Source organism: Anolis sagrei, chromosome 1 (genome assembly GCF_037176765.1).
Source record: "Anolis sagrei isolate rAnoSag1 chromosome 1, rAnoSag1.mat, whole genome shotgun sequence".
NCBI classification, from domain to species: Eukaryota; Metazoa; Chordata; class Lepidosauria; order Squamata; family Dactyloidae; genus Anolis; species Anolis sagrei.
Genome location: NC_090021.1, coordinates 286,906,581 through 286,920,421, shown reverse-complemented (window position 1 = coordinate 286,920,421; position 13,841 = coordinate 286,906,581). Strand labels below are relative to the sequence as shown.

General features: G+C 41.1%; 2 protein-coding genes across 3 annotated transcripts in view; both read left to right on the top strand.

The window, feature by feature from the left end:
* Positions 1 to 44: 44 nt before the first annotated feature.
* Positions 45 to 8,318, top strand: HAUS2 (HAUS augmin like complex subunit 2). 2 transcript variants are annotated; one of them, XM_060760949.2, is made up of 7 exons: positions 45 to 310; positions 2,269 to 2,361; positions 3,504 to 3,573; positions 4,823 to 4,955; positions 6,906 to 7,014; positions 7,832 to 7,970; positions 8,166 to 8,318. In XM_060760949.2, exons 1-7 carry the CDS (start codon positions 152 to 154, stop codon positions 8,186 to 8,188), a joined length of 726 nt encoding a protein of 241 aa, XP_060616932.2. In that variant the 5' UTR covers positions 45 to 151; the 3' UTR covers positions 8,189 to 8,318. The 2 variants fall into 2 exon arrangements, with proteins under 2 accessions (XP_060616932.2, XP_060616938.2); XM_060760955.2 differs by having other exon boundaries at positions 7,832 to 8,318.
* A 3,452-nt stretch (positions 8,319 to 11,770) lies between these two features.
* STARD9 (StAR related lipid transfer domain containing 9) overlaps positions 11,771 to 13,841 on the top strand; it is a 118,464-nt gene continuing 116,393 nt past the window's right edge. The window contains exon 1 of the mRNA XM_067462822.1: positions 11,771 to 12,076. Coding sequence (XP_067318923.1) covers positions 12,030 to 12,076 — 47 coding nt within the window. The 5' untranslated portion in view covers positions 11,771 to 12,029. The remainder of the gene's footprint in view (positions 12,077 to 13,841) is intronic.

The window sequence follows — 13,841 nt, the reverse complement described above, 5'->3', positions numbered from 1 at the left end:
GTGCGGCGCTTATGTCATTTCCGGAAACCGCTGTGTGGGCGGAGCTTAAGGAAATAGTGAGAGTTACTTCTCTTTGTCGGGCAGTTGTTTTCCTCCTGACCTCTCTTCTTCCGGTCCAGAGGGAGTAGTGTTTTTTTTAGCCACACTCAGTATGGCTGCGAGGAATTTGCTGAAGCAAAAGAGGCGGGCTCCTCCGGAGGAGAGGCGCGCGGTTTGCGGCACGGCGGCTTCAAACCCCTGGGACCCCGTCCAGGCCTCGGCGGCGGGGCTGATGCTCTCCCGGGCCCTGTCCTCAGGGACCCTGTCCCAGGTGAGGCCCGTTGTTTGTCTTCTCTCCTTCCCCTCTTGAGTCTGCACTGCAGAATTAAGGCAGTTTGACACTACTTTAATTGCTATCGCTCAGTGCTATGGAGTCCTAGGAGTTGTAGTTTGGTGAGGTTCCAGCATTTTCTGTCAGAGAAGGCAAAGACCTTGCAAAACCATAACTCCCAGGATTGCATCGCACCAGGATTACCTGGGAACGAATCCCACTGGAACATTGCAACACACCCAAATACCTGGGAGTCACTCTGGACCGTGCTCTGACCTACAAGAAGCACTGCCTGAACATCAAGCAAAAAGTGGGCGCTAGAAACAACATCATACGAAAGCTGACTGGCACAACCTGGGGATCACAACCAGACAACACAGTGAAGACATCTGCCCTTGCGCTGTGCTACTCTGCTGCTGAGTATGCATGCACAGTGTGGAACACATCTCACCACACTAAAACAGTAGATGTGGCTCTTAATGAGACATGCCGCACTATCACAGGGTGTCTGCGCCCTACACCACCGGAGAAATTACACTGTTTAGCCGGTATTGCACCATCTGACATCTGCCGGGGAGTAGCAACCAATAGTGAAAGGACCAAGGCAGTGACATCTCCAGCTCATCCCCTGTTTGGGTATCAGCCAGCACGTCAACGACTTAAATCAAGAAATAGTTTTCTAAGATCTACAGAGACACTCACTGGAACATCTCAGCAAGCAAGAGTCCAAAAGTGGCAGGCTAAAACCCAGAACCTCAATCAATGGCTGATACCAAATAAGAGACTTCCTCCTCGCACACAAAAAACTGGGCGACTTGGAAGGCACTGAACAGACTGCACTCTGGCACCTCGAGATGCAGAGCCAACCTTAAGAAATGGGTCTACAAAGTGGAGTCCACGACATGCGAGTGTGGAGAAGAGCAAACCACTGACCACCTGCTGCAATGCAACCTGAGCCCTGCCACATGCACAATGGGTCCTCTTCTTGCAGCAACACCAAAAGCACTCCAAGTGGCCAGCTACTGATCAAGTTTGCAAACTTTGTGGTTTGTTTGTTTGTTTTTTTAATGCAATACAACTGTTTGGTTTGCTCTTGACACGATAAATAAATAATGAAATTGGTGCCAAACTAATTTAATGTGCTATTGAAGGCTTTCATGGCCAGAATCACTGGGTTGCTATATTGCTAATTTCCCTTTGGATGTTTTCCTTCTAAATTTCCATGTCCATTCTCCATGTTTGGAAAATTTCCTCTATTATTTCTTCTTTTGCCTCACAACCTCTGAGGATGTCTGCCAAAGATGTGGGTGAAATGTCAGGAGAGAATGCTTCTGGAACATGGCCACATACAGCCTGGAACACTCACAGCAACCCAGTGATTCCAGCCATGAAAGCCTTCGACAGCACATTGTTTGACTGAATTTTGCATTCATATTGTTAAAATTAATTTCAGAAAAAAACTGTACCGGATTTCAATTTACTAGCCCTTCTTATACATTTACTAGACCCCAAAAATGGCATTTTGTTAAACGACATGCGCATGTAGACTGTCTGCCCTTCAGATAAGGGTGTCTGGATCAGCAACTATTGCAGTTAGAAACCTCGGATTTTGGGAAATTTAGTTTAACACCTGACTGGTGCTATAGCTAAAATTTGAACAAAATTGGAGAATATGATGGTGGGAATTTTTAAAAAATTTATATCACTTGGCCTTTAATGACCCTAATGTTTTTGCTTATAGGTGCACTCAGATTTGCTCTAAAATGTGTGATCAGGATAGTAAGCTTTAAACTAAAACAAAAATTCTCTCCTTCATTTAAATGCAAGTTTAAAAGTATTATTAAATATCCGTATCAATTGGAATAATTCCCAGTTTAGCTTTTGTGAAATTCTAAGCAAGGGGAGACTTCAGTGGATATTAATCTCAATCTCTATATTTTGTCATGTTTCTGTCACAGGATACTTTGGACAGATGTCCAAAACCAGCTCCTTGTTTTGTTCGTTATTCGGAAGCAGAACAAATTGCAAACCTCCGAGCTGAAATCAGCCAGGTAAAGTGACCTTTCATTGCTAGAGCAGGAGCTCTATTGATAAAGGCAAACAAACAAATAATACATGATGTCACAGTGAATAAACAGCAAGATAGTCTCTCAGAGAGGCCTTTCATGCTATCCTGTCAAATCCTTTGCTCGGTGTAAGAATGCCAGGATATTCCTAAGAGATGGTTGTTCAGCTGTGCAACTCGTGGTAATATTCTGAGACGAAAATAAATACATCACACACTTTGAAATTTATTACCACAGTTTTCACTGTCCCTATTCTTAACTCCTTTTAATGCTGAAGTCGCACCTCAAATAGTGGCATTGTCTTTTTCACTTACTATTGAAATATTGCTTGAGTTCCTATAATGTGCTGCTTCTTAGGAAGGTTTTTGGTGTATCGATATGGAAAGTAATGGGAGGTATGAAACCTTAACTGTAGTTAGCTTGTGATTTTTGAAATCTTCAACAATACCTAACCAGTTCTTAAAACTGAGCAAACACAAGGTAACAAATATTTCAAAATCACAATTATAATAAATATTCTAAGCCTGGGCTTCCTCCATCATCATTTGGGGGACAGGGAGTTGCTTACTTAAAGCCTTATGAAAGGTTTGCCAAATTATTACACACAGAAGTAAAAAAAAAAACCCCATAAGGCTGTATCTACACTGAGAAATTGAGGGTGCATGTACACTATAGAATTAATTCAGTTTGGCCTCATGGCTGAATGCGATGGAATAGTGGGATTGGTAGTTTGGTGCAACACCAGCACTCTTTGGCAGAGAAGGTGAAAGACCTTGGTAAAACGGCAACTCCCAGGATTCTGTAGCACTGAGCCATGGCAATTAAAGTGGTCTCAAGCTAAATTGATTCTCCTGCGTGAATTTACCCCGAAAGGTTGAACATCCACAAAAGGTGGAACTACCGTGTTGCCAGAAGCGATGACAGACTGGGCTCTATCTAGAAGACAAGCCAATCCAAACTAGTAAACTATGTAGTAACTTTTAAAAGCACAAAAGAGCTCAATTTTTTTGTAAAAATACTTGAAAGTGGTCAGGTTTTATTTTTATTTTTAACTGTCATGACTGTAGCTATGAATACTTCAATCTTATTACATGGATATTAAAATATAATTATTTCAATATTTGTAGCTTAATCTAGAGATTGAAATTCTTCAGATGGAAAAAGATACAGCAGACCTTACTAACCCATTCTACCTCAGTAAGTATTTCTGTTTTAAGCCATAATTTGACCTTCCAGATTGGAAGCTGCTATAGCTGTGATTGACACATATTTACATGGATGGAGCTTTATATCTTCATGTCTGTACAGTTTTCTACTACATTGTTTGGCAAAGTTAGTGCCGTATTCATAATAGTGAACATTTGATGGGGTATTTAAAGTTATTCAGCACTGAAGTAGTCTTAACTAAAAAGGCAGTGGACCTTTTAAACAGTGTTGAAAGTTTTAATAGGGAATTTCTGTACTGGCTGAAGACTGAATGAGATATTCCTTGTGATTTATTTATTTATTTATTTATTTATTTAACTTAACATAATGAAGGCAAAATTTGATGCCTTGAACAAATATCAACATTAAAACATATAAATTAAAACAGTTATTTGATTCCTTTGAACTCTGCAGTTCTGATATTTTCTGACTAGGTACTTGGGGAAGGGAAGGTTCCATTGCACAAATAAATACACTTATGAATCATTAAAACATTACTTTTGGTTGATGTTTTGTTATTTTCTTGAGATGGAACCACATCCTGTATTATTTTAATATGTACATAAGATGCTTGGAACTCATGCTTAAGGAGATGCATACTCTTGAAAATATTCTGCTAGTTTTTTCACATTGCCATAGAAAATTAACCGGTGGCTTTGTTTTTACACATAGATAAAGCATGTGGAGCTGTGTGATTTATTTTTCAGTGCAATCTTGCTTTCTGGGAGCTTCTTTTAAAAAGCAAAGGGCAAAGTTCTTGTGTGCTGTGCCCTTGGATTTGTTACATAGGGTTTACTGACACAACATTATATTTTGGGGTTGGGTATGTGGGATGGATATATTTTCCAAGCAGGCATGATGATGATGATGATTATTATTATTATTATTATTGTGAATAGGGAAATATTTGGTCACAACAATTGGCCTACTTTCATTTGAATTATATTCCAGAAGCACAGCATATCTTGCAGCATCATGAAGAAACCACTGATAATTATTTTCAACTGCTGCTGCTTATTTTGGAGTCTTGATTCTATGGGCATCTTTCAGTTTGATATGCAATAGTCAGCATCTGAAAGATGAGTCCACCCACTTTTTACGACAGCTGTGGAATAATGGCAGAAACTGCCAATATTTTGTGGACTGTTTTTCAAACTGTTGGAAAATTTTGTATTGAACCTGAGTTTTTTCTCATGTTTGTTTAACTTTGTTGTTTTTAATTTAAAATTGTATTGTATAGCACAGAAATCGCAGGCTCTGCAAGCAATGAACAGGCACTTGGAAGCTGTACTGAAAGATAAAAGGGCTCTCAGGCAGAGGCTAGTAAGACCACTGTGTGAAGAAAGCCTTCCTATTGAAGCTGTCTTTCACAGGTAAAAAATGAAAAAAAAACAGAAGGCACCTTGCATGTTTAGATAGAATGTACCTTCGTTTCTTTTTTAGTAAATTACAAAACTGAAGTTTAATGCGTTAATATCCTAAAATATCATTTACAGAGTACTTGAATGCTGAAAAAAGTTTTCAGCCCGTAATCAAACAGGGTATCAAATACTCTACTAAGACAGTTCTCTATAGCTTTCTGAAATCTAAATAGTTTATTGTCAAATCATGTTTGTGTGTTTTTATTCTGTAGCCTCCATATTTAAATATTTTAACTTTAGTGAGTTTTTATTTTAAAAAATGGCTTTTAAGTCCCAGATTTTGGAGAAAGGATGGTATTTATTTATTTACTGCATTTCTATGCCACCTTTCTCAGCCCACCTTTCTCAAGGCAGCATGCAACATTCGATGCCACAATGAGAGTAAAACAATTAAAAACATTTAATGCACATTATAAAAACCATGTAAAAATCATTAAAAACATATAATCACCAGTGACTTCCTGTGGTATGGATAAAGATTATAACAGTAGGCAGCTCTTTCATTTCAAAGCCTGGGACAGGAAACATGTAGCCCATGAATGTCATAGGATTGTACTTTTTATCATCCCTCATCATCTGTTGTTGTGGTGGATGGGAGCTGCAGTCTAAAGCATCTGGAGTGCCACTGCTACCAAATTAACATTCCCAAAAAATTTAAAAGTGCATGTGGGGAATACAGCATCCTCTGTTGATAGGGCCTTCCTCAATAACTATTCAGTCCTCAAAAAAACATTCTTGAATAAATGGGAGCTTGCCTGCCAGTGAAAGGAAAACAAGGCATTACCCTACCCACTTCCACAGCCAGCTTTCAAGAATGTCCTTTTTGTATCGGCATCAAATGAGGATAGCAGAACTGGGAGAAAAGGGAATCCTATAAATATTTTAAAACTCAAGACTCAAATGAAATCTATCACTCCAAAGGTATCCTGTAGTGGGAGCACATCACACTAATTTTATTTCAAAGTACTGTCTACCCATTTGTTTTTGGGCTCATTTTTAAATTAATGATACAGGCCTTTAAGTCCTGGAACCAACTCTTACCAAAGGCCATGTGAACCCTTATGAATCTTAGGATCAAATTTTTGGAGGCCCTGGTACAGATTTGGGACTACATTTTTCATAGTAGCTCCGCTGTGATAGAATACCCTCTCTGGAAATATCTAGCAAGCTCCTCCTTACCATTTTTAGATAAGCTGTGACAATATATTTGTGCTGCCCAGCTTTAAAAATACTGCCTTTATAATGCTTTAATATTATTGCTTACTTTAGCTCATTTATTGATTATGCTGTAATAGTTGCTTTTGAGTTTTATGTTAATAGAGTTCGAATACCACTCTTGATTACTGCACTTCATCCCATGTCTTAGCTACAATTTGCACTATCCCATTTCCTTGTCTTGTTTACAGTCTGGCCATTCCTTGTGGTAGTTGTCACCATAGGCTTTTGGCCATTGTTCTGTGTTTTAAATTGTTGTTTTTATATATTATATGTTTTACTTTATTGTATTGTATCGTATGTTTTTTATGCTTAACATACGATACAATACAATAAAGTGTATTTGTGCCATATGTAAGCCACACTGAGTCCCTTGGGGAAATGGAGGCGGGATACAAGAATAAAGTTGTTATTATTATTGTTATTGGATTACATCTTTGTTCCCTAGCCATAATGCATATTCATGCTTCTCCTGCATATAGTGCATATGTCGAGTATTTCATCTTTATTCAGACATATTTTAGATTTGACCAAAATGGAATTAATTTCTCAGTTTACAAACACTATATTACTTTTTATTTACCCATGTTAAACAAATTAAATACAGTACCCTTTGATTATAAATCCTAAAGATTCTTAAAGTACAGAATTTTGAACAGGCAATTCTGTTTATTTGATGTATTCTAGGTATGTGGTAGAAGTGTTGGGACTGGCAATGGCTTTCATTGAAAAATTAGAAAGCCATCTAGCCACAGTAAGAAGCATTCCTGATTTACCTGTAGCTGTAAAAAACATGGTAAGTAACTAACTTGTAAGCTTTCTTTGATAAGAATGATTTACAGCTAGTAAACAAACAGTATTGTTTAACAGCATGAAATTCGATCTTAGGCCCCTTCTACACTGCCATATAATACAGATTATCAAAGCGGATAATCCACATTATCTGCTTTGAACTGGATTATATGAGTCTACACTGCCATATCACCCAATTCAGAGCCAATAATCTGGATTTTATATGGCTTTGTAGAAGGGCCCTTAGTGTCTGCAATTCAGATCTTAGTTCAGCAATGGACTTCTGCGTCGTCTCAGGTAGTTTTTATCCCTTGGCTTCAGAGTTCTGTCATAACAAAATGGGCCAATGATAATTTTATGCCAAGCAAATGGCAGGAAAGGAGTGGAAAACGTAGCGTGTCATACTTCATACTGAACATCCCCTAAAATATGACAGGCTATATATTTGTCTCACACCAAAGCAGATGACATTGTGACTTTGTTTTATTGTTTTAATTAATGTTATATGTATTGTTTTTAATGATTGTTTTGTATTTGATTGTGTTATATTATTGTAATTGTGATGCAGCGGTCTTGCACCGTTACTAATGTAAGCTATCCTGAGTCCCCCTTCAGGGGCTGAGAAGAGACGGAGTACAAATGCCAGCAATAAATAAATAAATAAATAAATAAATAAATTGAAGGGGTTTTTTTCTGGAATTAGTGCTGAATACTAATAAGTTACAGCAGTTTCACATCACTTCCATAATACTTCATTATGCCTTTTCATGTTACTGAAGTTTTTGCAAAGCCTGCTAAAGTAATTCATTGTCATATTCTAGGACAGTGCGCTAGCAAAAATGGATTTGCTTGTAGCAGAGACTGAAGACCTTGCAAATCAAATACTGGAATGGAGAGAAAAACAAAAAGAAATCCTGAACAATTCACAGGCGACTGCTGAATCAGACTCCTGGTTCCGAAGTATACAATGACCTATTTTATTGTCCTTTTCTTATTCCCATTTTAATTAATATTTTATTAATATTGTAATATACAAAAGCAGAGGTTACTGTACAAATAATTCAGAACTAAAACAAACAAAATAGACTCTGTAAATAGAATAAGAATGTAAATACAAATTCCCAAGTTATGTAAGTTTTCCCTATTTTATTGCAGGTTCCTCCAGCATCAGTCAGTAACAGTTGGTGGCAAGACAGCTGGTCTGTTTTGAGTAGAAGGGGTTGGTCCAGAATTTCATATGGGCCTTTGGAGGTCCACACTGTTTTGTATCATGAATTGTGTGCACAATAAATAAATACTAAATAAATAGCTATTTTGTCTTCCTCTGTCCTTTTAAAAATTTTATTTGATAAATTAGGTTTTCCACTAATGCTATTTTTCAGGCTATATGTGAAAGACTGACACCATATGCAGGCAGTCTTCAAGTCACAAACATTCGACGTACAAAGGACTAATAGTTACAAACGGGGGTGAGACAACAGGAAGTGAGAGAAATCCACACCTAGGAAGGGAAATCCACTTCTGAAGGAATTATGATGGGGAAAAGGTGTTTCCACTGAAGCTTTATCACCAATCCTTGTTTCCACAATAAGCCATTTTATAGTCAATCCCTTCTTTGTGTAATGAAGATACAAATAGATATAGTTGTGTGCATAGAAAGTATAATTGAAATGTGGCATTTAGTCATCTTTAAGGTAACTTTCAGCTCATAAAGATGACCCATAATCTAAACTGTAAAATTACAACAGCAAAACAACAGAGGGAAAACAATCAGGCACATCTAATCACCTGTCAACAAAAGATTGCCCCAGGCACTGCCAGGCCATCAAATGCTAATCAAGGTGGTCAGTGGAAACATTCACACCTAGCTCCAACAGACAAGAGTCCTTTGTCCCACCCTGGTCATTCCACAGATATATAAATCCATTTTCCTAGTTCCAACATACCTCACTACCTCTGAGGATGCTTGCTATAGATGTAGGCGAAACGTCAGGAGAAAATGCCTCTAGAACATGACCATATAGCCCGAAAAAACCTACAACAACCCAGTGATTCCAGCCATGAAAGCCTTTGACAATACATCAAATTATGAATGTTGTAGCAAAACACATTTGGAATGCTCCAAATAGAGCAAGATATTACTTTGATGAATTTCCATGTAAATAGTCTGTAAATGGATTTATTTAATAACGAGTGAGTTGCAGAGCACCAAAGAAAACTTTGGAAAAGCTAGATCAAAGTAGCCAACAGTTGTGAACTTTCTGACATCTGTGTGGTTGGAATTCTGGTCTGTATTTAATAGTTTCGAAATGTTGGATGTTGTCACTAGAGGGCACAACGTCTATATAACTTCTATGTTAATTTACAGCTGCATTATCTTCTGTAGCATTAGTTTATGCTGTATTATACTATTTTGATTTCAACTTCAGGGAAGCCAGTGTGAGTATTAATATGGACTAGAAATGCTGCTTAGACATTTCAAAGTTATTTTAATACTTTCCTGGGTGAGCAACTGCTGTCATCTGGAAGTCTGTGCAATGCTAAGATTGAGTGACTACTACTTTGTGAGCTTCAAAGTGAACATGTGGGGTAAAATGCTGTAAAATCTCTTTCTCAGCCTCGAAGGGGACTCAGGGTGGTTCACAGTGTTGGCAACAATTAAATGCCATTGGTAAAAAATGTATAAAACATCAAAATTGACCTTCCCCTGATTAAATATTATTAAACACAGCACATTAAAAAATCACATATCACAAGAAATAGCTATTGCTGATTAACAGTCCTGGTCATTGCACTTTTAACTTCCACTTTAAATATTCTTGGTTCCATAGCCAGATCTTGAGCTGTCTCCTAAAGATCAGGAGGGAGGAGGCCAACCTGATCTCACTCAGGAGGAAGTTCCACATCCGTGGGGCCACCACCGAGAAGGCCCTGTCTCTTGTCCCCTACTCTTGCAGAGGGAGCAGGCCTGTTTTCTGCTGCCCTGGTGACTTGGGCCCCTTCCTGACTGTAAGAGCCATTCAGCAGTGGAACTCTCTGCCTCAGAGTGTGGTGGGGGCTCCTTCTTTGTAGGTTTTAAAGTAGAGGCTGGATGGCCATTGGTCGGGGGTACTTTGAATGCAATTTCCCTGTTTCTTGGCAGGGGGTTGGACTGGATGGCCCATGAGATAGAATCATAGAATCGAAGAGTTGGAAGAGACCTCATGGGCCATCCAGTCCAACCCCCTGCCAAGAAGCAGGAATATTGCATACAAATCACCCCTGAAGGATGGCCATCCAGCCTCTGTTTAAAAGCTTCCAAAGAAGGAGCCTCCACCACACTCCGGAGCAGAGAATTCCACTGCTGAACGGCTCTCACAGTCAGGAAGTTCTTCCTCATGTTCCGATGGAATCTCCTTTCTTGAAGTTTGAAGCCATTGTTTCGCATCCTAGTCTCCAGGGAAGCAGAAAACAGGCTTGCTCCCTCCTCCCTGCGGCTTCCTCTCACATATTTATACATGGCTATCATATCTCCAATGTCCAATCTCGATAAAATAGTAAAGAGTAGAGACATCAGACTGGCAACAAAGATCCGCCTAGTCAAAGCCATGGTCTTCCCTGTAGTAACCTACGGATGTGAGAGCTGGACCTTAGGGAAGGCTGAGCGAAGGATGATCGATGCTTTTGAGCTGTGGTGCTGGAGGAAAGTTCTGAGAGTGCCTTGGACTGCGAGAAGATCCAACCAGTCCATCCTCCAGGAAATAAAGCCCGACTGCTCACTGGAGGGAAAGATACTAGAGACGAAGTACTTTGGCCACATCATGAGGAGACAGCAAAGCCTAGAGAAGACAATTATGCTGGGGAAAGTGGAAGGCAAAAGGAAGAGGGGCCGACCAAGGGCAAGATGGATGGATGGCATCCTTGAAGTGACCGGACTGACCTTGAGGGAGCTGGGGGTGGTAACGGCCGACAGGGAGCTCTGGCGTGGGCTGGTCCATGAGGTCACGAAGAGTCGGAGACGACTGAACGAATGAACAACATCATATCTCCTCTCAGTTTTCTCTTCTTCAGGCTAAACATGCCCAGCTCCTTAAGCCGCTCCTCATAGGGCTTGTTCTCCAGACCCTTGATCATTTTAGTCGCCCTCCTCTGGATATTCCAGCTTGTCAATATCTCTCTTGAATTGTGGTGCCCAGAATTGGACACAATATTCTAGGTGTGGTCTAACTCTATGATTCTATGAACTGTGTGCAGATATTTATGTCCTGCTTGACATGGGGCACTGCTAACATGAAGGCAGGTATAAAACCATACATGTGAAGTTTGTTTCCAAAAGATACCAACTCCATCTGAACCAATTTGATAGTAATCGCAAAAAGCGGTGCTGAGGATATGCATGATTTTGCTATAAAATGTAATTTCCCAACCCCAGTACCAAAGTGATAACAGCTTAAGCAACTGAGAGAGAAAAGCAAGGGGCCTGAGGCTGTTAGGAATGCTGGGAGTTGAAGTCCAAAACACCTGGAGAGAGGGCCCAAGTTTGCCCATGCCTGCACCTGCTATGACTGGGCGGTTTCCCATCCAAGAACTAACCAGGGTTGGCCCTGCTTAGCTCCCAAGATCTGAGGTCTTTGAGGCCTCCCCTTCAGTTCTTGTACCAAAAGTTAAACTGGGCCAGATGTCATAAAGTAGAGCGACTCTGTGAAGGAAGGGAGGGAGGGAGGAGGGGGCGCAAATGGGAGCCATCTGCAGAGAACCCGACAGAAGGAGGAGGAGGAGGTGGTGGAGGAGGAGCCCCTCCCTGTTTCCTCTGGTCTTCCCAAGCGAGTGAACTGGACAGAGGAGAGGCGTGCTGGCTGGCCCTTCCCTCCTCTTTCCCTCTTGCTTTCCTGCCTTCCTTCCTTCCTTCCCTTCTTTTACGGGCCTGCGGGAGGGACGGCGATGTGATGTTTAGACGGGGCTCAGGCGGCTTTGTGGCGTCGACGACGGCCCCCTCTCCTCCTCCTCCTCCTCCTCCTCAAGGGACTCTCGGAAGGGGACATGGCGAATGTCAAAGTGGCCGTCAGGGTCCGGCCTCTCAGCAAAAGGTTGGTGTGGGAAGAAGAGAAGGAAAGCAAGGCGCAATCTTGGGCATGTCTGCGTGTTTCTAATTCTGTAAATCCCCACCAAAAAACACGAGAGGTGGGCTTCTGCCTGGGAGGGAACGCAAAGCTTTGTGTGCTTCGGAGTTTTGTTTTGTTGGTTCCTAATTGCAGATGAGAGCTGCCAGAGAGACATGTGCCTGAGGAGAAAGCCGAAGATTGAGGCGAGAAAGAGACCGCGCTGGAGCTTTAATGCACTTTGAGACCGCTTTAACTGCAATGGGTCAATGCTACAGAATGAGAGGAGTTGTAGTTTTGGAAGGTCTTCAGATTTCTCTGCCAAAGAGAGCTGGTGCCTCACCAAATTTGCATTCCATTGCACGGAGGATGCATCTATGCTATGGAATTGATGCAGTTTGACACCAATGGGCCATGCTATACCAGGCATGGGCCAACTTGGGCCCTCCAAGTGTTTTGGGCTTCAACTCCCACCATTCCTGACAGCCTCAGGCCCTTCCCTCTTCCCCCTCAGCCTCTACCCAAGTGTTTTGGACTTCAACTCCCACCATTCCTGACAGCCTCAGGCCCTTTCCTTTTCCCTCTTAGCGTCTATCCAAGTGTTTGGACTTCAACTCCCACCATTCCTGAGAGCCTCAGTCCCTTTCCTTTTCCCTCTTAGCCTCTATCCAAGTGTTTTGGACTTCAACTCCCACCATTCCTGAGAGCCTCAGTCCCTTTCTCCCCCCCCCCCTCAGCCTCTATCCAGGTGTTTTGGACTTCAACTCCCACCATTCCTGACAGCCTCAGGCCCTTCCCTCTTCCCCCTCAGTCTCTACCCAAGTGTTTGGGACTTCAACTCCCAGCATTCCTGACAGCCTCAGGCTCTTTCCTTTTCCCTCTCAGCCCCTATCCAAGTGTTTTAGACTTCAACTCCCACCATTCCTGACAGCCTCAGGCCCTTCCTGAGCTGAGGGGGAAAAGGAAAGGGCCCGAGGCTGTCAGGAATGCTGGGAGTTGAAGTCCAAAACATCTGGAGCGCCCAAGTTGGCCCATGCCTATTCTACAGTGTAGATGCACCCTGTCTCAATCTCACTTCCATTCGATGGTGTGGGCTATTTCTAAACAGGACTCCGAGATGCACGCACGCACCCACGTAATGCACAAATGGGAGGAGAAAGGGCAGAGCATGACAACAAAAGGGGGTGGGGTTGTGTATGCGCTAAGACAGTGCCTTTTGGGAAAGTGTGTCATATTTCATTGTATTCTGATAGTTTGGAGGACTTTCTTCTCCCAAGTAAATTAATGTCTTGGCTGGTATAAGTCCTACATCATTACAATGTTCCATATCTGTTATTACAATCAGATTTTGAGCAGTTAAAATTCAGGCTCCTAACTGACTAAACTATTTATGAACCTTGTCTTGTTTGTAGACATAGCCAGGTTTGTTCTTTCTAATTTATGGTACTTGACTCCAGACAGCACTTTTGTTATTAGATTATTTATTATTTATTTATTTCATTTATTTAGGACATTTATATCCCATCCTATCTCGACCTCCACAGAGGGGCTCAGGATGGCTAACAACAACATAGATATACATATTAAGTAAAAACAATATAAAAATTACAAAAACATTAAAACAATCGCCAATTTAAGTCGTCGTCTTAAGAACAGTCCATTAGAGTCCATTAAAACCATAGCTTTGCCATCAACTCCGTCTAGTCTGCAAAGATCCCACAGCCAGGATTTCACTGTTTTTTGGAAAGTCAGG

Coding starts and splice junctions, on each gene's coding strand:
- HAUS2 (XM_060760949.2), top strand. CDS start 152: ATGGCTGCGAGGAATTTGCTGAAGCAAAAGAGGCGGGCTCCTCCGGAG. Junction 3,574..4,822: donor TACTAACCCATTCTACCTCA/GTAAGTATTTCT, acceptor TGTATTGTATAG/CACAGAAATCGCAGGCTCTG. Junction 7,971..8,165: donor ATCAGACTCCTGGTTCCGAA/GTATACAATGAC, acceptor ATTTTATTGCAG/GTTCCTCCAGCATCAGTCAG.